The sequence below is a fragment of the Silene latifolia genome, chromosome 1, assembly GCF_048544455.1.
Source record: "Silene latifolia isolate original U9 population chromosome 1, ASM4854445v1, whole genome shotgun sequence".
NCBI classification, from domain to species: Eukaryota; Viridiplantae; Streptophyta; class Magnoliopsida; order Caryophyllales; family Caryophyllaceae; genus Silene; species Silene latifolia.
In genome coordinates this window covers 143,611,677-143,634,933 of record NC_133526.1, presented here as the reverse complement: position 1 = coordinate 143,634,933, position 23,257 = coordinate 143,611,677, and the positions used below count along the sequence as shown (strand labels likewise).

The 23,257-nt window shown below is 38.1% G+C and overlaps 1 protein-coding gene across 1 annotated transcript; it reads left to right on the top strand.

The window, feature by feature from the left end:
- The first annotated feature begins 3,483 nt into the window (after positions 1-3,483).
- Positions 3,484-5,802, top strand: LOC141657220 (uncharacterized). The gene is made up of 3 exons (XM_074464379.1): positions 3,484-5,186; positions 5,269-5,499; positions 5,676-5,802. Exons 1-3 carry the CDS (start codon positions 3,484-3,486, stop codon positions 5,800-5,802), a joined length of 2,061 nt encoding a protein of 686 aa, XP_074320480.1.
- Positions 5,803-23,257: the final 17,455 nt, after the last annotated feature.

Here is a 23,257-nt window from a genome sequence, read left to right as displayed (position 1 = left end):
GTGAATATTATCTCGACCTGAAATGGTTGAGGACCTTGGCTGACGGTAGCCTAGCATGGAGGGTGTATGGCATGAGTTGGATGAAGGTTCCAGCTCCTGAGCACCTCCCACCCACGGAGCCCTTGGAGCCGACGGTAGTGACGGTGGACTCTGATTACGAGGAGGAGGAGGAGGATGACGGACCTCGCCAGCTGCAGACCTATCTCATTGACGGCACCATCCTTGAGGAGATGCCGGAGCCGACGAAGGGCGAGAATGCGGGAGTTCAGGTGGCAGAGAGGCCTAGGGTGGTGAGGGGACCCCGTCGAGTGAGAGAAAGGGCCTCGGAGCCTAGGCCGCCCGAGCAGCACCGAAGAAGAAGAATGACCTTTCCCATGCTACCCTTACCTCGACACCCCGGAGACGCGATCCGATTACCAGCGGCGGAGAGAGTGTCATCTACCTTGACACTTCGGAACATGCACGAGATGGCGTACACCCAGGGGATAGGGACCGAGGGACCGCATCCAGTTTGGTGGAGTGGATTAGGGAGCTACTCGGGGGTTTTCCATGCCTACGGGGTGGATCAGTCGACGTGGGGGGCACCTCAGTCCTTCCCTTACGGTGGCTTGAACCCATGGTACGTGGGCCCAGGAGCAGGAGCAGGGGTGGATGCGGGGATCGGGTCAGCAGGAGCAGGTACTTCAGGTGGTGGTGATGATGAGGTGATGTTCGAGCAGCAGCAGCAGCAGGAGGAGTGATACTCCTCGTCCTTATCGATGTTGATAGTAGTTGATGTTAGATAGTGATATTGTTGTTAGACTTTGGTAGTTCTTTCCTTTTATTGTTGAAACTTAGTCGGATTTGTATGATTGGCCATAAGGCCGGAATTGCTACACTAACCTTTTGCAGGATTAATGAGAGTCGGGGCATCATCCCGACTCAATTTATGTGACAATCATGTGTGATATGTTGGTTTGCGACGGGTTATGGAAAAGTACTTGACTGCGGTACTCGTGAGTACCCCACACTCTATCGAGTAGCTGCAGGAAGGGAAGTAAAGATACATTTCGATCTCGGGCTACTCGATCGAGTAGCCAAGACACTCGATCGAGTAGCATGGCACTCGATCGAGTACCGCTAGTTACTCGATCGAGTAGCATATTCTGAGGGGTTTTTGGAAATTAAAAATGTTCAATTGTTTTATATTTGCGAGTTTAATGTTTAAAGTAGTTGTGACTGCGTAGTAACACCTTTAAACCGTCAATTCATATGTTGCAAGATGTGGTTGAACTTTTATAAGCATAGTGGTCACGATTAGTGAAGCGGTAATCATTTTCTTGTTGCTTTAATATGGCATACGCCTCATTACGATCTACTTATCGGAGTTGTAACTCCGCCCATAATTGTGCATATCATGTTAACGTGTGTGGTCAACGGTAACTAGTTATTCCGGTGACTCGGGTATGATTTCTAAATTAACGAGTGTATAATTAGCGAGTAATGTCCACAACAAATAATACGGTTCTCCTTAATGATTAAGATGCAAATAATAATTAATATGCGTGATAATTTAGGTGGTGAACTTCGGGGACGAAGTTCCTTTTTAGAGGGGAAGAGTAATGTCGCGGAATAAAAAGGTTGTTTTCGAATGGTGTTTTGCTTGTTTATAATGTTGTTGGTGGTTGTTTATAAGGTGGTTGGGGTCAGGTGTTTAAAAAAAAAAAAAAAAAAAAAAAAAAAAAATAATAATCAATTTGTTGTTGAATTATAACGACTTACTTTCTTTGGTTCTTTAAAGTGAGTGTGATCGTATTTGAATCATGTTGCCAAGTAACATGGTGGCATTAGTTGTACCACATGAAAGTTGATATGAGACATGTTCTAGTTTGATGGTTGGGCAGTAATTAGTGTATGTTGGAAGTTCGTGAGCGGCGATTCGCACTGCGCGTCGGATGTTTTATGTGTATATAAAATAACGGTTGACTGTGATAATGCTTGCATGATAGTGGCAAGAGTCGATAGGTTTAATTGTGGACGGTGATGATGATGACATGGGGGGGGGGAATAGTATTTACAAGGAATGATGACCTGATCGGGAAGATTGGTGAGATTGGGTTGGTTCCGTGCCATGAGCGGGAGAGGTGAGTTGAACTTCGGGGACGAAGTTCTTTTTAAGGGGGGAAGACTGTAATACCCGCCCTTTTAGGGACCCTTTGACCAGCGTTGACTGCCCTTGGAAGCGAGAGTAACCTTAGGGAAGTATGCCAAACCATCTTGGGGTGCGTTGTAAGAGTGGTACTCGATAGAGTAGAGGCTACTCGATCGAGTAGCTAGGGTACTCGATCGAGTAGGGGGGCACTCGATCGAGTAGGTTGGGTACTCGATCGAGTGCCCGGTTTTCAGCGAGGGTTTTATATCGCGTTTTGTTAAATCCGCAAATCACTTTCGCCACTTTCCTCCTATCCTTCAGCCGCCTCTTTCCCTTCCCTTCACCTCAAAACCTCCATGGAAGCCTTTGTGAAGATTCTTGAGCCTTAGGAGAGCGTCTCTTGAGTCGGGTAGCGGTCTCTTGCTGAGTTTCCCCTATTAGGTATGTCATATTCATCATCCGTGCCTTTGCTTCTATAGTTAGGGTTTTGCTTGTAGTAATAGATATTTGCATGATGGTAATAGGCTTTGCTTGGTTGCTGGATGTGTTATCTGTCGGCATGGATTGGTTGCGGTCGCTTAAAGGTAGGTTCGCCTACTCAGTTTCTGTTGACGGTCTAGTGTGTCGGTCGTTGTGGTAGTGTTGTGCTTGTTTGATATAGTATTCGCGTGTGTTGTGACTGTGGTGGTGATCGTTGTTGATGGTTCTCGAGATGCGTTCTCGGCTGAGTGGGGTCACTTGCGGGAGTGACTTCACGCCCTAGTTTCGCCCTTCGTGGAACCCGCCACGGGAGGGTATGTGCACATTAATGGACAGGGTTATCGCTCGTACGATGAGCGGGGCTTAGGTGGGAACGGCTGCGGTCCCCTACTGGCAGGGCTGGTCCAGTGGACAGTCAGTGACAGAGTTGATTGGGTTGCGGTGACTGAGGTTGGAGTTGGTAGTGTTGTTTGTATTGTTGATTGTAGTTGTCATTGTCTTGTCTTGTCTCAGTACTGACCTTGTTTGGTTGTTTGTTTGTTATGTGTCTGCCGTGATCCCTTATGGTGAGCAGTCGGTCTTAGCAGGTGTTGATGTTGTGGATAGCTGGAGTCTAGGCGGGGATGAGTCTTCACGAGTTATGATGGTCATAGCGAGTAGTCCTTGAGTTGTACCTTTGTATTGTATTTTGATTTAAATCACTTGTAACACAACTTTATAGTTCTTTTATTGACGTTTGATAATTACTTTCCTCGGGCAACCGAGATGGTAATGCCCTTATATGCTAAGGAAGGCCTAGTTAAGGCTCCTATGGATATGGGGGTGTTACACAATCAGCGGCGCGACTATTGACTTTGAAATGTGAGTTCAATATGCCGCATAAGTGTGTAGATGGTTTCGCGTCATATATTGAGGATATGATTCCTAGCAATAATTGTATGACTCGAAGTTTTTATGAGACAAAAAAAGTGCTTAAAGCTCTCCAGCTTCCTCATGAGAAGATTCATGCATGTCCTATTGGCTGTATGCTTTTTTGGAATGATGATCATCAACTTGATCAATGCAAGAAGTGTGGCCGAGATAGATACAAATCTAAATCTAATTCAAATGGAAAACGAGTACCCCAAAACCCATTATATTATTTCCCGATAGGACCAAGGCTCCAAAGACTTTATGCAACTAAACATATTGCGGGACAAATGAGATGGCACTACGAGAACCCTCGTGCTAATGGGATAATGTCTCATCCAAGTGATGGAGAGGCTTGGAAGCACTTTGATAAACAACATCCTGATTTTGCAAGTGAGCCTCGAAATGTCCGACTCGGGCTGTGCACTAATGGGTTTTCAGCATTTAATCAATTTGGAAGGCCGTACTCATGTTGGACGGTGATGTTGACCCCATATAACTTGCCTCCTTGGTTGTGTATGAAGAAACAATTCATTTTTTTGTCTTTGATTATACCCGGTCCCAAGAATCCTAAGAAAAACTTAGACGTATATTTGCAACCGTTGATTCAAGAGTTGAAAGATTTGTGGGAAAATGGGCTGTTTACGTACGATGTGTCCAGGAAGCAAAATTTTGATATGAGAGCTGCACTTTTGTGGACAATCAACGATTTTCCTGCATATGGCATGTTATCTGGTTGGACTACAGCGGGTCAACATGCATGTCCATATTGTAGGGTTGATGAATCTAAGTCGTTTTGGCTTACACATAGTAAAAAGTGGAGTTGGTTTGATTGTCACAGACAATTCTTATTGCCTAATCATGTTTTTCGGAAAGATAACAAACATTTTCGAAAGGATAGACCTGTGGAGGCTGACATCGCTTCTACTAGACTAACGGGTGACGAAGTTTGGGAACATGTTCAATATTTACCTTCTATTGTTGATGCAACTGATGAGGAGTTGTTGAAGTTGAAAAAGAAAAGGGAAGGTTGGTGGAAGAGAAGTATATTTTGGGATCTTCCATATTGGAAGACTTTGTTAATTCGACATAATTTAGATGTGATGCATATTGAAAAGAATTTCTTTGAACAACTGATTCACACGATTATGGATGAGAAAAATAAAACAAGCTTTAAACCGAATGCACAAAAAGACTTGAAAATAGTTTGCAAGTCCCAACGGAAAGGAGATATGTTTGTTCTTAAAAAGGAACAGAAGCGGGTACTCTGTAACTGGATATTCAATTTGAAGTTTCCGGATGGATATGCTTCTGATTTAAGTAGGTGTGTAGACCTAAAGGACTTAAGGCTACATGGCATGAAAAGTCATGATTGTCATGTATTTATGGAACGTCTACTACCTGTTGCTCTAAAGCATTTGCTTCCCAAGAATGAATGGTGTGCGATAACCGAGATTAGCCAATTTTTTCGAGACGTGTGTGCATCAACTCTTCAAATTGATAACATGACACGTCTAGAAAATAATATTGCTGAGATCTTGTGCAAATTAGAGAAGATATTTCCACCATCTTTTTTCAATTCCATGGAACATCTACCGGTTCACTTGCCTTATGAAGTCAAAGTCGGTGGACCAGTACAATATAGATGGATGTACCCATTTGAAAGGTAATCATGAACACCTACATTTTCATTTATTAGGTAAATGCAACAATAGTTTGAAATCTTATATACAATTATTAACTTGTAGGTTTCTAAATCATTTGAAACGAAAAATTGGTAACAAAGCTCGGGTCGAAGGTTCTATATGCAACGCTTATTTACTTGAAGAAATCTCAAATTTTTGTTCTCTCTACTTTGAGAAGCATATAGACACAAAAGCAAAACAACTCGATGTTTGTGTCGAACATCAGACTGATTCAAATTTGCCTGAACTTTTTCAAGATCATATGGGAAAAACCTCAGGGAAGTGTCAGATCAGGTATCTTGATGACAAAGAATATCAATGTGCTCACATGTACATTTTATGTAATTGAGAGAAAATGAATCCTTATGAAACGTAAGTGAAATAATCGATTTCAATCTTTTAAATTTCATGTTATAACTAAACTTACTAATTATATAGTGATAGAAATTATAAATTCATTGTGTGATCAGGAAGTTTGAGGAATTTATAAGTAAACAACATCCTCATCTATCTGTCGATGATATGCGGAATAAATTTGAAAAAGAATTTTCGCAATGGCTACGAAATCAAGTACACTACAAAGAAAAGGTTCCATAGCGACGGAAAACTCCGTCGCAAATATGTTAATCCCGTCGCAAAAATAGAACTTGCGACGGAATTGCGACGGATTTAACCCGTCGCTTTATTTCGTCACAAAATTTGGTTTTGCGATGGGAATTCCGTTGCAACTAAATATCTGCGACGGATCAAAGCGTCGCAGATACCCGTCGCAAAAAAGGGACTTGCGACGGGATTTCCGTCGCCATACACTATTCATGGGAGGCCACGTGGACATAATGGTCAACCAAAAAGTCAATATCTGCGACGGAAAATCCGTCGCAGATCACTGTTCATACAGGCCACGTAGGCACTTAAGTCAACCAGAAAGTCAATATCTGCGACGGATTTTCCGTCGCAGATCACTGTTCATATGGGACACGTGTCCCCAAAGTCAACATGAAAGTCAACATTTGCGACGGATTTTCCGTCGCAAATTCCATCATGAAGAAAAAATAACCGGTGGGTTTTACAGCGCTTTTCCAGCGCCCAAATTGCTTTGAAAGCAATTACATATACTCCCGGTTTCCTACAAACATACAGAAAATCCAGCAATTGACAAATTCACAACTCGTTCAAGACGAGATTTCCAAACAAAGTGTTCGCATTAACTTAAAATAAAAGGTTTACAACCGTTTAGTACAATAATTGTTCAACAAAGAAAGCTAAATAAGTCCATAAACTAGGGGTAGGAGATCAACTAACAACTACTAATCAATACACATGAGTAGGAGTAGGCCTAGCATTGTCGCCACCATCATCATCAAAGTCATTTCTAGATTGAGATACACCACCGGGGTTACAAGTTTGAGTGGTAAAACCTTGTTGGCTCAAGAACTCCTCTATTGCCGCAAGCCTTTGAGATTGTTGTTCGGCTTCGACTTTAGTCGCGCATTCTCTTTTACGACTCTACCAACAAAACCCGGAGTATGAGGAGTAGAAAAGAGGTTACCAGTCGAGCGGCGGTGGTGCTCCCAAATTTGTGGTGCTGCATTTCCCGCGCCAAGTACTCTACCTTTCTTATCAAACCCTCCATGTTCTTCAATATAAATTTCATTATCATCAATGTTCTCGACCCCTTGACTCTGAAGCTCGGTTTTCTTTGAGATGATTTTACCCTATATCAATAAAAAACGAAAGATTAGATACCATCTACTAAATAATCATGATTGAAAAAATGAGCTAAGAATTAAATAATTATAGCAACTTACGAAGAGTTGACCAGTTTTTTTGGATAACCATCCTTTTTTGCTATGCTTCCTTGTCTTCTCCAACAACTGCAAAGCGGACGGAATATCTCCTTTCCCATCTTTATCAATCTACAATTTTGATACTTGTTAAATATAATTACTAACTTTAAATAAAGTTAAAGAAAAAAAGGTAATAAATTAAAAAAAGGAAGTGAAGAAATTACCATTGAGTCCATATATTGCAAAGTGTTTTTTCGACCCATTACGTGAGTAGCCAACGCCTTCCCTTTCTCGTCACTTCCCGACCTACGGTTGGCCGAATTCTGCTCCGATCTTGCCGTGAAACTAGGATCTTCAAGTGGTCTATTCTTCAATTGACGGTGCAAGTCAATACTAATCCAATCCGGCTTTTCATGCTCTTCCTTATGATAAGCTCGATAAATCATTTGCCGTAAACGGGTCTTCATGGCATTTTCCCAAGCTTTCTTAACCCTTGCCTTGTCACGGGGATCGTAACTAACACGCCACTGTTCAATAAACAATAAAGTTAGAAAATAAACTTTATTGTAAATAAATATAAAATAAATGAATAAAATACCTAATATTCAATTAAATGACAATTGCTAATACCTCAAACCAATTCCACCAATCCTTCTTTAGAGTAGATGACGCCGATTTCCAATTAGGAGCATGTTCTTTGTAGTTGCATCCAATAGTATTCGATATCAAGTTCACAACTTTTTCATCACTGAACCTGAAAAAAAGGAATGAGAATATAATAAATATATATATATATATATATATATATATATATATATATATATATATATAAATCGTTATAAAAATAATTAATTACGAAAAAATAACATACTTACCAAACGCCTTCTTGCTCAAGAGAATCGAGAGGAATTTTGTCAACTGCTGGTATTTCTTCATTCTCGTTTTCATGTCCTTGGTTTCCTGCATTACTATTACTACCTTGTCTTCGTCTCCTCGACGCCATAGAAACCAACTAAATTCTTCAACATTGTTAGAAATCAAATAATAGCAACCAAATAAGAAATTGGCAAAGTAAAAAATTGGCAAAGTAAGAAATTGGCAAAGTAAGAAATCAAATTATCAAATAATAGCAACAAAAAAAGAAATTGGCAAAGTAAGAAATCAAATAATCAAATAATAGCAACCAAATAAGAAATTGGCAAAGTAAGAATTACACCTAATCATATAATAGCAACAAAGTAAGAAATTAAATAGTACTCCCTCCCTCTCGGTCAAGTAATCAAATAATAGCAACAAAGTAAAAAAATAAGATTGAATAAAAAGTAAGATTGAATGAAAACAAACTAGATTTCATTAAATTAAGCCATACGGCATCTACAACTAATAGTACCAACAAAGTAATAAGATTGAAAGAAAGGGTACAAAACATCTACAACTAATATAAATCCTAGTCGTCATCATCATCATCATCATCATCACTTAAATTAGTATTTTCGTTGCTTTCAAAAAGTGATTCTAAAAAATCCTCATCATCATCTTCTTCTAAATACTTCTTCAAAGCCTCCTCTCCTAACTCTTCCTCATCTTCTTCCTCTTGCATATCATCATTCTGTACTTGCATTTCATCTCCTTGAATTTCTTCTTGTTCCTCCTCCACATTTTCATTCTCATCTTCTATTTCAATTATTGCCAATGTTGTATCACCATTATTAACATCTTCTTGAAAGATAGATTCATCAGTAGGAGCATCCACTTGTGATCTTGCCTTTATTTTAAATACTGCTGACCACTGATCTTTATCTCTTTTGATATTTGGATAAGGAGCATAGCAAACTTGTTCCACTTGATATGCTAACACAAATGGTTCATATTTTGGAAATTTTTTGCTCCGATTAACATCCACAAGTTTATATTCCTTATGTACTTGCATTCCTCTTTCTGAGTTATCTATCCAATTACATTTGAATAAAATAACGTTGTAAGGGTTTCTCTTGCCAGTATAAGACAACTCAACAACTTCATTTAGGGTTCCATAGTAGTCAGCTCCTTTAGTCGAACTCACACACACTCCATTGTTAATTGTAGACTTTTCCAAATCTTTCCCATCTATGAAAGCTCGAAATTTGTATCCATTGATGGAATAACGCTTCCATGTTCTTACTTTTTTTGAAGGTCCATTTGCTAAGGCAACTACAACTGGATCTTTTAAATTATTTACCTAGAATTAATGATAATGAACCAATTATTTACCAAATAATAATATAATTTAAATAAGCATTATAGAATATATATTATTTACTTACTTGACCTCTAAGCCAGTCAGGGAATTTTGTTTCAAATTTGTTCCAAATATCCTCGGCCATAGAAACTTCAGGATATTCTCTTTTGATGTAATCCTCAAACAACCTATTCAAAAATGCCGAATTAAGTTTTGAATTAATTTTTGCATGTTTTACTTGAAACAACGTTTAAAATTAAAATTTTTTTCACCTACCTTTCCATACGTTTCAACTCATCAGAATCACAATTAGATAAAACATAGAGGTGTGCACGTTCATATTCGTTATCTTCCAAAAATCTTTCACGACATTTTCCAGAAGTAGTGCCTTCATGATCTTGAAATAGCTCGGGCAAGGTAGAATACTTCGCCTTTTTCTGACCTGTGTCAAGGTCTTTTGCCTTTGTGTCTATATGATCTTCAAAGTAAAAAGAACAAAAAATTGCTATTTCTTCAAGCAAATATGTGTTGCATAATGACCCTTGAACACGAGCTTTATTTCCAATTTTTTTTTTCAAATGATTCAAGAACCAACAAAAAAATTGGTTAAGAATGAATGAAATTAAGTAATAACCTTAAAAGGCTTCGTAAAAGATATTGATATTACCTCTCAAAAGGATACATTCACCTATATTGCACAGGACCACCCACTTTCACTTCATATGGCAAATGAATTGGCAGATGTTCCATTGAGTTAAAAAATGAAGGTGGAAGTATTTTTTCCAATTTGCAGATTATCTCGACAATATTTTTCTCAAGACTTGTTATTTTTTCAATTTGTACTGATGAAGTGCACAAGTCTCTGAAAAATTAACTAATCTCAGTTATGGCATTCCACTCATTTTTAGGGAGAAGGTGCCTTAAAACAACCGGCGCAAGAACGCTCCATAAACACATGAGTCATGGCTTTTCAAGCCATGTAGCTTCAACTCATTCATATCGACACATCTTCTCAAATCTGAAGCATAGCCGTCTGGAAACTTTAAATTACATATCCAATCACACAACACTTTCTTCTGCTCTTTTTTCAAAACGACTGAATCCACCTTTCGCGACCTTGAACAAAGTTGTAAGATGTCTTTTTGTGCAGTTGGGTTCAAGGTTGTCTTGTCTTTTCTATCCATCACCGTGTGAATTAGTTGTTCGAATTTTTTTTTTCTCAATATGCATGACATCAAGGTTATGTCGAATTAGTAGTGTGCTCCAATATGGAAGCTCCCAAAAAATACTTTGTTTCCACCACCCAATTCGTTTCGCTTTAACCGTCTTCAATTCATGGTCAGATGCATCCACGATTTTTGGTAAATCTTTCACACATTCCCACACTTGTTCGCCCGATAACCTCGTTCCAAAGAACATCGTTCTCTATTCTTCCTTTTCGAAAGTGGACTTTATCCTTGCGAAAAGTATGATCGATGTCTAAATATCGTCTATGACAATCAAACCAACTCCATTTTCTCGCTATCTTTGAAGCCAAGTGGATTTATTCTCTTTTTCGTACAACATGGACATGCATTCTCACCAGCAGTTGACCAACCAGATAACATGCCATAAGGGAAAGTCGTTGATCGTCCATAGGAGTGCGGCTCTTAAGTCGAAGTTTTGTTTCCTAGACACGTCATATGTAAACAATCCCGTGTCCCACAATTGCTTCAACTCGTGAATTAGAGGTCAGTAAATAGACGTCAAGGTTTTGTTTGGGACTCTTTGGTCCAGGAATAATTAATGTTAAGAACATAAATTGTCTTTTCATGCATAGCCAGGGTGGTAAATTGTAAGGTGTAAGCATCACCGGCCAGCATGAATATGTGTTCCCGAATGGCCCAAAAGCCGAGAAACCATCGGTGCAAAGTCCAAGTCTAACATTCCGAGGCTCAGATGCAAAAGAAGGATGAAGATGATCAAAATGTTTCCACGCCTCACTGTCACTTGGATGAGACATTGTCCCACTAACTCGGGGGTTTTCATAATGCCAATGCATTTGTTCCGCGAGGTTTTTGTGGCATAAATTCGTTGCAAACGTGGCCCTATTGGGAAATAATTTAAGAAATTTTCGGGGACCCTTTTGCCATTTGCATTCTTTGCATTTTTGTACCTAGCTCTACCACATTTTCTACACTTGTCGAGAAGAGCGTCGTCCATCCAAAAAAGCATACATCCATTAAAACATGCATCTATCTTTTCATGAGGAAGTTGAAGAGCTTTGAGAACATTTTTGGTTTCATAGAAGTTACGCATCAAAATATGATCTTGAGGAAGAAGATCTCCCATGAGTGACGTGAAACCATCTACACATTTATGGGCTAAGTTGTGTTCACATTTCAGAGCGACAAGTCTTGCAGCCGACTGTAGCAATGAGAGTCGACATCCCTCGTAGACAAAGGTTGCTCAAGCACGTTTTAACATTTGAAAAAGGCTAATACATTGGGATTTGGAGATTCATCAACCACCTCGGCATTAAGAGCTTCTTCCCTAATTTGATCAATGCTATCGCGCAACGCATCCTCTACCATATCCCTATAAGGATTGTCAGAGGGCATTGCCATTTCCTCTTCCTCAACGGGGAATTTCTCTCCGTGACACACCCAATCATAATAGTTGTCACAAAAACCCTTTAGACCAAGGTGTTTTCGTACTTCTTATTCAACTAAAAACTTTTTATTTTTGCACTTACTACATGGACACCTAATTTCTTTATTTCTAATGAATTCGTCTTGTTGCTTAACATAATCAATGAATTTATTAACCCCTATTACGAATTCCTTCCTTAATTTTTTATTGGAATCCAACCTTTCATACACCCAGTTTCGTTCTAATCTCTTCATTGCAAATCTACATATATATTAGTAAATAAAAATTATTAATAAAAATGGTAAGAGCATTCATAAACTTATCTTTGAATTTTTCATACAACAACAACAACAACAACAACAGCAACAACAACAACAACAACAACAACAACAACCACCACAACCACAACCTGCAAAAAAATACTTTCAGTATTGGGGTCCTTATCTCTCCAACCTAAACCCATCTTTGAATCTTTCATACCATTAGTAAATACCCAATTTTTTTCTTGATTGTAATGAGACAAAAATTCGGGCAAAGACTTCTTACAGTTCTCCAAATACATTATTTAGAATGAATTCTCACTCTACATATGTATTCGAAGAACATTAAAGGAAATGTCAACCAAATTTTGTCTCATAACAATCAAGAAAAAAATTGAGTATTTACCACCTAAATGGCATAAAAGATTCAAAGACAGTCCCAAAACGGGGACTATTCAAGAATTACACCTAATGTGTAATCCCTGAACGGGTACTAGGTCAAAAATATATTAACAATCACAACACAAGCATAAGATGAATTAATATTTGTAAAAAAAATAAACATGACACAAAAAAACACAACTTATCAAAACAAACTTAATAATTACTAATAAACCTTATAAAACTAAGAAAAAGTAGAGTAAGCATCCTAAAATTGGTTTAAATATCATAAATTGGCTTTTAACTAAACTAAATTAACTACTCTAATAATCCTAAATGCTATGACAATGTCATAAACGCAAAGTGTTATGTTGTATTTGTCCACTATGATTCATTAATGTTGATTTATGGGTAAATATATTTTTCTATACTACAAACTACTTTCAAAGTCGTTATACATTTATTAATATTCGACCCTTTTTTCGTTATAATATTCCTCCTTTAATTATTTAATTATTTACATCAAAATTTCACTACCATCAACTATAATCGATTTAAAAGAGCTTTGAAATACTTAGCTCACTTCATGCAAACCAAAAATATAATTCCCTAAAACATAATTAAGCATTATAAAATTGATTTAAACATCCTAAATTGGCTTTTAACTAAATTTCACTAAACTAAACAATCCTAAACATCCTAAATTGGCTTTCAACTAAACTAAACAATTCTAAACATCCTAAATTGGCTTTCAACTAAACTAAACAATCCTAATAATACTAAGCATCCTAAACTAATCATAATTAATCAAAACAATAACCATAAACCCTAATTAATCAAAAGTAAAATTAATTAAACAAACCTTATATTAATTAAGAGAAGGAGACAAAGGAAGGGAGCGGCGGCGAAGGAAGGAGCGGCGGCGGCGGAACAAGCATGCGAGAAAAAAAAAAAAAGAGAAAGGGGAAAGGAGAAGAAAGGGGAAAGAAGAAGAAAGGGGAAAAGGGAAAAGGGAAAAGGGAAAGGAGAAATAGGAGTGATTTGGGAAGTAGGGTGGTGGTAGGAGTGGTGGTGGTGGGAGTGGTGGTGGTGGGATTGAGGGAGACGGAATTTTGGGATTTTGTGATTGAGGGAGACGAAATAATTGAAGAGTGATAATGAAGGAGAAGGATTACGCTGCAGCCCGTATAAAGAATGTCTGCGACGGATTTTCCGTCGCAAAATTAAAATAATAATAAATCCTGCGACGGAATTTCCGTCGAAGGAATAAAATAATATTATTTTTCCAGCGTGTTTAGAGGTGTACAGCTGGACACTTAAAAAAGTCTGCGACGGAAATTCCGTCGCATAAAAATTATTATTTTAATACAGCGACGGAATTTCCGTCGCAGAATTTAATATTATTTTAATATAGCGATGGCAATTCCGTGGTAGACCTTCCCGCCATGTCAGAAAATTTGGCGGTCTGGGAAAATTGGCTGCAACGGACAATCCGTCGCAGGTCCGTCGCAGAATACGAGGCCCGTCGCAGGATCCGTCGCAGGTTTAAATTTGCTACGGGTTAATCTTCTGTCGCAGTATGTCCGTCGCATAGAGACGTTTTTTTTGTAGTGGTAAGTGAACGCTCTAACAAAAGGTTATTTTACAATAGCTTTAATAATTTAATAAACATAAATTTTAAAATCTTTAGGTGAATGATGATGACACCATGACCGATGATCTAATAATAGCTTTAGCAATGGGCTTGTCAAGAGAAGTAAGAACTTGGAAACGCTACTCTATCAATGGTTATAACTTCCGAGCTTTTAAAGATGGGAAAGATGTAGCCAAATCAACGTTAAACAATGGGGTATGTGTTAGTTCAACTGAAGGAGCTGACTATTACGGAACCCTTGATGAAGTTATTGAGTTGACTTATACCGGTGATCAAGGAAGTTACGTGACTATATTATTTAAGTGTGATTGGTTAGACAATTATGATAGAGGTATGGCGATTCACGAACGATATAAGCTTGTAGATGTCAATCTTAAGCGAAAATATGCAAAATATTATCCATTCGTGTTAGCATATCAAGTGGAGCAAGTTTGTTATATTTCTTATCCGAACACCAAAAAAGACAAGGATCAATGGTCAGCTGTATTTAAAACTAAGGCTAGATCTCATATTGACGTTCCAGTGGATGAACGAATCTTTCAAGAAGATGTAGTCACTATGCTGCCATCATTATCAACAATAGAAGATGATGATGATGAAGAATATGATGAAGCAGTATTGGAGCAAGTAGGATATACATGTGAGGAGGAGGAGGAGGAGGAGGGGGAGGAGGAGGACAAAGAGGACAAAGAGGAAAAGGAGGAGGAGGAGGAGGAGGAGGACAAAGAAAAGGAGGGGACCGAGGAAGAAGCAGATGAAGAACTTTTCCCTGATAGTGATAGCGATGACAATGCTGATATTAATAATGATAGTGACAATGATGATGATGTTGTTTAGTATCGTTTAAAGAATTCTATGATTTTCTACGGTTCCTTTTGTATAACATTTGATTTCTTTTGAGCTTTGCATAAGTTGTGATGTTAGATTTGTTGAACTCTGTACTCATTTTCTTGTTTTCTTATTTATGTCTGAAGTCTGACATTCATTGAGAATATTCTGCATTATTTATGTCTGAAGTCTGACACTCATTGATATTTATTGATTTGGTTAAACATTTGTATGGTTTTTAGTTGGTAAATAATGGCAGAGTCAAGACGAAGAAATGGTAGTAGCTGCAACCAACAAAGATCCGGCGATGAAGATAACGGGGTCTCGGAATCACCAACGAAAAAGTTAAGGATATCCATCGAGTATAAGTGGTGAGTGAAATGGGCTAAATTCCAGCTAAAATTGTTTAATATACAAAGGAACCGACTGACTTTTGGGATATGCATTTGAATTTGTCATCTAAATGTTCTTAGTCTGCCCCATGTTGGTATCTATGTTTTATCATTTTTTGAACTACTAGTAGTATAGTCAGAGAGATCGATCATCCCTGGAACTGGCCTGGAACTGCCACTCTTCAGGCCTGATTCAATGTTGAAGGTCAAGCAGCCGCAGGCCTGATTTTTAGCTATCATGTTTGTCTATAGCTTTGCCTTTTTGTCTTAGTTTAGTACTGTCTGTTAGACAAGTTTTGGGATATGCATTTGAATTTGTCATCTAAATGTTCTTAGTCTGCCCCCTGTTGGTATTTTTCTATGTTTTATCATTTTTTGAACTACTAGTAGTATAGTCAGAGAGATCGACCATCCCTGGAACTTGCCTGGAACTGCCACTCTTCAGGCCTGATTCAATGTTGAAGGTCAAGCAGCAGCAGGCCTGATTTTTAGCTATCATGTTTGTCTATAGCTTTGCCTTTTTGTCTTAGTTTAGTACTGTATGTTAGACAAGTTTATCTATGGCTTTCTCTCGTGGATGAGAAAATGTTGTGGTACTTGCTGATTTTCTCTGATTAGAAATTTAGAATAGAAGCTCTAAAAGCCCGACTCCGACTTTTGAACATATCGGCGACTGTGTGATCAGTTGCTAGTGTGTCCGATCACATGTAGAACTTATTGTTCTCTTACAGTCAATAAGTTTTCATGAGTGGGTGTAGGTATGGGACAGTTTCCTGATTTGAGCTATAATTAGGCAATAGGCATGCTACCTTGCGCAGCGCCCATTCATCTCAAATATATAACCATTGTTCGACTGTTTTCCAAGTTTGATGCAGTGTCCCGTGTAGGCTGTAGGTATGGGACAGTTTCATGAAAGCTTGTGATCTCTTCTCTCGACTGCTGTTTTATCTCCAACATTACGTTCCATCAGGCTATTTGCTTCACTGTCAGTTGTCAGCCTGTGACTATCACAAATTCGCAACCAAATCTTTTTTGTGGACTTGATGACGGGTAAAATGGGTAATGCCTTTGTAAGAATACATATGATATTTGGTTAAAATTACATAATTTTATAGGGTTTGCCTGCAAAAAATTCTTTAGTATAGATTATGCTAAATAAACTTTTACTTGGTGACATGGTTTGGACATTTCATGGATATATGTACGTATTATCACAATATTAAAGCAAGTTCATTGGTTTTAATACTTTCTGCAACTTATTGGTGCTGTGTAATGTACAACAAACAGGTTTGAACATCCGGAGGTTTCGAAGTTAGTGACAAAAACAGTGAAAGGTAATTATCATGAGCATGGGCCAAATTGGACTGAAACTAAACCTGCCCGACAAGAACAGTACTGGAAGTGGTTTAAGGTAAATATCTACTTTTATTTGAATTAGACTTTGGGAAAACAAATGTTAAATAATTATGTAAATTAAATTTTAACAAGTTTTATATTTTTGAATAAACAGAGCCAACTGGATTATCCTAAAGATGAAGAAGATCAAGTTAGAGCGGAGTTTACCAATAGCTTCAAAACAAGGCTAAGGACCATGGTTAGTCGGGCTGCCAAAAAGCAGCCAAAATGGATGGGTGATGCACTCCATGCCGAATTGTTGCGTGATAGACAATCCGATAAAGGAAAAAAAAACAGCTCAAGCACAGGCCAATCGCAAATCAAATGCAGAGGAAGGTGGAAAAGCTTTGGGAACTCATACCATGGGGCGAATGAATTCTCTACAAGTGATGGAGAAATTAGTAAGTAGCAAATTTATCTTAATAACTTCAATAAACTATGTAACAATTGCGATTTTCTTCAGTGTTTTTGTGTTTGTGTTTTCTGTTAACATGTGTAGTCTAACGGTGGAGATTACCCACCTGCAATTGAGATATTGAAAGCGACAAAAAAGAAGAAGAAAGGAGGATATATTTCAAAGAAAGTCAAGATTTTCTTTGTAAGTTATGATTTTATTATTGTGAGACTTCTCTCTGCTGGTTGTCTTTGATTTCAGCCCCTGCATTTACGATTCTAGTCGTCCGCCCCTTAAATTTCTTTTGTTTCATGTTGATGATTTATTTGGAAGCGGGCAAAAGTAGCATTTGGGTTAGATCATATGAATTGGTCAGTTCTATCTCTGAGTAGTCCTATGTTCGGGTGGAGTCGTGCAAGTGCTGTTATTGGGGTATTTGACTAGGACTCTCGGAGTTTTGTCGGGTCTCCATACAATACTATTTGAAAATTTTTACATTAAACTTGGAGGAGGTTTTGGGTTTTGTAATTTTACTTGTCGATCCCCAAGTAATGTGATATATTATTAGCACAAAAGTTACGAGTCTATATACTTTTTGAGTGTAATAATCCTGCTTTTGTTTCAGGAATCAATTGAGGCGGAAATTAGTGCCCTTGAATCTCAAGGGGTAACTAATATCAATAAAGATAAAGTATATCTTGAAAAATGCGGCTTTAATAAGAAGGGGTTAGTTTTTGGTGTTGGTTCTGCACTCGTGCATTACTTTGATCGCCCAGCCACAGGAAGTAGGGAGCCCAACCATACCGCCCAGAATTATTCGCCCGGAATACTTCCTCGGCTTGTGAGCAAGAATGTCGAAGCTGAGCGCCGTAACAAAGAGCTCCAAGACAGAGTACAAAGAATGGAGGCCTTTTTACAAGCAAAATTTGGGTCTACCTTTGACCCAAATTGTAATATCGACCAGTTCCATACTCAAGAGGACTTCAATGATGATGATAGTGGAAATGGCGACTTTACATCAATCCCAACTAATTAGTGATATCGGAAATGTTCGTCTAACAATATGTTATATTATGTATGAATTTAAGGATGCTTTCTATGTATGTACACTTTATAATTTACTTAATGACTAATGCAACAAACATTTTCAGGTGGTTCTTATATTATTGGCTCCTTTTAAATTTATTGTTTGGTACAATATATGAGCAAAAGGAGGAGAAGGGATGCTGTTACGAAGTAGCTGCGTTATCCTTTATTTTTTTTGCAACGGAAACAACAGGTTTTGCGACGGTTATCCTGTAACACCCACGAATTTCCCATTTTGACGTTTAAAATTTATTAAACCGTTTAATCACTTTATTATATATTTTTGAATTACTCAATTTAATAAATTTAATGTCAAGCACGATTTTTATAAAAATAATATATAAAAGCTCGTTTATATAAAATACGTACGATTAAACTATATCTTAAAGGCATGATTTATATAATAATATATGTATACGTATTTTTGGTCGGATAATAATAATGACTGTAATAATAATAATCTCTGTCTTAAATCCCGTCTAACATTAGACCGTCACATTTTATTTGAGAATCTTATCTTAAAACGGACCAATCGTATGTCGACAACACATATCCTATCCACCCCACACTCTACCTTCAAAATATCTACTATTATCATTATTATATATTATTATTATTATTATTATTATATATTATTATTGTTGATGTTTGTTTTGCGCGTGTCCCCAACCCCACACTCCTTTCATTCCTTTCTTTCTTCTTCCTGGAAACAAGCACAGCCAACAACAATGAACACAGAGCTCCTCCGTACGCCATTTTCGTCTCAACCAAACCAAGATCTCTCCCTTATTTCTTAACCAAATTCCATAATTCTTGCACCATTAGCTTCCCCTCCTCATCCTCCTTCTTCCTATATAAAAAAGAGCCAAGCTTTCATCCGGTTTCATCTCGGCCGTCTTTCAAGGATGCAGTTTTTGGAGCTAATCTCTTCTATTTTGGGTTTAGGATCACCCTTGGATGGTTCCTTGGACGTTTAAGAGCTCATAAACAGGTAACGGTGATAGGTTACTCGACAAACGTCGGGAAACTCGACTCATTACTTGACTTTTCTGTGTTATTCGCAAAAGTTTAAGTCTTTATTATATTCCTCATGTATGGAGTTGGTTTTGCAAAACTTGTTATGGGTTTTCATGGTCACTTGGTGGCTTTCATGGCTTGTCCTCATGTGAATAGCCGGTTAAGAGTCTGAATGTGACTCGAATATTCGTTGTCCCTTCGAACAATTTCGCGTCTTCTTCTGGTTTTTTTTTGGTCTCGTGTATGTGATAGATTTTAACAGTGCTAACCCCAGCTTAGTCAGGCAAACTTCCGTCCTAATGCTACCCTCAAGGTCAGTCTTGAGTCGGGTTCAAAATGGACTGTTAGGAACTTGTTTATGCTGTGAATGTTGTCGCCCTACCCCTGTTTTGTGGCGGATACCTCTGTCTCTCGGGACTGTTTTCCCTTACCCGAACTCTCATGCTCATACTTTACCTATATGCACTCGTTATTTTTCCTTTTCTTTCGTCTGGAATATGTACTGTTGATTTCGTTTTGGTCGGGTAGTAATGTCATTTGGTTTCTCGTTTTGCAATGACGGTAGGAAAATTGAAGATGCAGGGGATGTATTTGGCTAATATAAGGAATGGTATAGTTGTGTCTAGGCATATACATGTTTGCGTAAGAATTTTTGATGGGTTCACAAGTTGATGAATGTTGGGCTGAATGCCGTTTATAATTTTGGGGTGGGGGAATTGTGATCTCGGCTTTTCCTTTTTTTGGTTGGGCTCACCATTCTCCTCATTATTTTTTTGGACTCTTCACTACTTGGTTTTGGACCCGAATTCTTAAAATACTTGGACTCGAGTTCTTATATTTTTAGGACTCAAATTCTTATAACAAGTTGAACCCCTATTCTTGTACCCTTTTGGGCTCACTACCCTCGTATGCTTGGGCTCAATTTGTCACTTGTATTGGTTTGTTTGCATTTCGTAAATTTCCACATACCATAAATTATTCATTATCACTAGTTATATTTTATTTAACCAGCATGTAAAATTATAAAATGGAACATTCATTAATATAATACAAGTATGAGATATTTATTACAAGTACTTGTAAGAGTCACATTCTTGATAATGCCTTGTATTGTTCTGTTGTGAGAGTCTCGGTCCTATCGGATACTAGGGGTGAGCTATAAGCCCTCTAGTTGCGATATGATCGTCGGGATTGGTGTTCCCATCCGTACTTATGGTGAGATGCAAGCCATAAGTATGAATGTGACATTAGTGATCCCGGGTCATATGATGTTTGCATGATCATTCTTACTCTTATTGTGACTCAAGTGTGACATTTTACATTGTGTGACTACTTGACATTCCTTATTTATTTGCCCTCGGACATTGGGTCACGGTTAGGTGCCATTGTTTTCGAGTTGGGCTATTTTTCCTTCCGCCTCTTCGGACCGGGGGTCACGGTTAGGTGACAAGGTTCCGATTTGGGGTTACTCGACTTCCGGGCACGGTTAGGTGTACCATGTTTCGAGTCTTGGATACGATTTGGTATCGTGTGTCGAATCGGGTGTCGTCCATCCCGAGAGTCTGGCCAGGTTTAGACTAGGACCGTATTATGATCGTCGTCCTACCAAGAGGTTGGAGTCTAGAGGGTTTGTCTTGTTTGAGTTCATACTAAGTATATGTCTTACACTTGTTGAGTCGTGTCCACATGAGTGGGTTGACTTGGTGATTCTATTTCCTTGATTGCATATTCATCCTCATGCACCATGCCTATTCTACTAAGGAAGTATTATGCCTGTTTCACCATGATTGTTCATTATATTTCCTTATTCCTTATTGTTAGTATATGTTGCATGATTAATATGTTTGATTAAGTGTTGTTTGTTACCTGCATTTCGACATATTGTGGCTGGGAGAACCTTGAGTTACTCCCCACTGATTGTGGCGTTCATGTTTACATGAATGACAGGTTTTGAAGATGCTTACGTGGGGAAGACGTGTGGGCTAGCGAGAACTAAACCCTTGGACCTTAGTTTCTAATTTAGAAACCTTTTATTTGTTTATTCGTGGGATATCTTTTCCCCGCTTTCTAGACTTGGGTTGTAATAACCTATATTTGTCTATTTTAGTATTTGTTCCTTTTCGTTAGTGGCACCCGCGTGTTAACCTTTAACTAGTAACTTAAAAGTTTTTAAAATCCCACTAATTTCCGCAATAATTTATTAGTTATATTTTCCGCTTTATCGCGGGGTGTCACAGTTGGTATCAGAGCATATGTTGCTCCCGACGCACACACGTGTACCCCGAATTTAATTTGAACTTAACCTTGAATAATGAATGAGAGATGGGTAGACTTAAGGACCTAAGATGGTAGTCTCTAGTGTGTTTGCTCTTTGTTAGGTTCTAACATGTTTGTTGATTGTCATATAATAATTGTTGTGCCCTTGAATCAATAACCGTAAACCTACCGTCGTGAAGATCAAGTTTTGGTGCCTATTGCCGGAAATTGAAGATTTGTTCAACTTTGAAGAATGCTTCTACTTCCTCGAAGATGTTTCTCATTCCTTGTGTACCTTGCCTTATTCTTTATCTCTTGGTGCTTATCCCTCTTCTAAACTCTCTTTTGTTCTACTTTGGAAGTTACTCTTGTACTCCTAACTTGTGCTTTGTTCCTTGCTTATCCTCCCTTAACGCCTTTTTGATAGTACTCTTTCCTTTGTGGAGTGTTAACCATGGTTGGATAATTTGACTTTTGTGGAGTTTGTTTGTGTTTGACCCTTAACCCTGGTTTTGAGAGGTCGTGATGTTAGAAAGACTTAGGTAATGTGATGAGACATACTTAGTGATTCTTATACCTAGTTCCTTGACAAAGTGAGTATAATTGATTGGTGGATTCTTTGTGTTAGGAATGAGTTGCCTATGCGATTAAAGTTATAGAACTTGGCTTTGCTGTTTATGTTTGAGACTTGAAGGCTTAGTAGGTTGAGCGTCGTTACCTTAGGAGTAAACATGAGATAAGTTTAGGATATGAATTTGGAAGAAAACCCATTTTTAGATGTTAATGATCCCGTATAGATTGGTGATGTGATTTGATGTTAGTTGTTTCTTGAGAACTTTGTTGAGAAGTCTTTGTCAATTCATTCTTTGGTTTTTAAAACATTGAGGTTGTGTCGAGTGCTTGAGATAAAGAGATGCTTTTATACTTGAGTGGTAGATTTGCCTTAGGGAAATCCTAATATGTGATAAGATAGGTGGAAGAGGTATCTAACCGATTTATCAACCCTTAAGCGAGCGTTTATTTTACCTTGACCCTTGTTTTGGGATTTGGTCGTTTTGTTATGAAGGTACAATACCCTAATAGACATGACCTTGTTAGAGAGAACTTTAAGTCTTAGGAAGCGTGTGGTTTAAACCTTGAAATCCCCCTTCGTGTCATTAATCGTTTTCCTCCCCTTTGTTCATACCTTGGTTGGATTTAATTCTTAAGTATAAAAGTTTACTCGTTATTTCCTTGTCTTTTCCTTGTCTTGAATACCTCCCTAATTCTAATATCTCTTCTTGGTGTTAACTACTTATCTTTATTATTTGACTCCTTTAATTTCACATCTCGTCATGTTCATGTATCCCTTTGAAATTTCCTATCATTTCTGACGACCTGGTTATTACTCTTGTTTCCTTAGTGGAGTGATGGCATTGTTGGCTACGTTGTAGATTGAGTGAGATGCTCCTTGAGGATTCTTTGTGAGTCTTGTTTTCGTCGGAGTTGTATTAGTAGAACTTAAGTTAGGTTGAGTAGGAAAATTCGTATGAGATACCTATTTATCTTTTTGGTTGGTGATCTTTATAATTTGGGGAATGTGATCATCTATGCTTGTGAATTCGGGTGTGAATAAGATTTTGTTTGGAGTGTTAGAAATGTATAAAGAACTTGGGATTATGATCTTTGATTAAGGATTTTTCCATAGTGAGAACTCCTAGTGGTCGATAGTTGGTTATGAGTGTAACTCTTTTAGTAGTTTTGATCTTGTCTC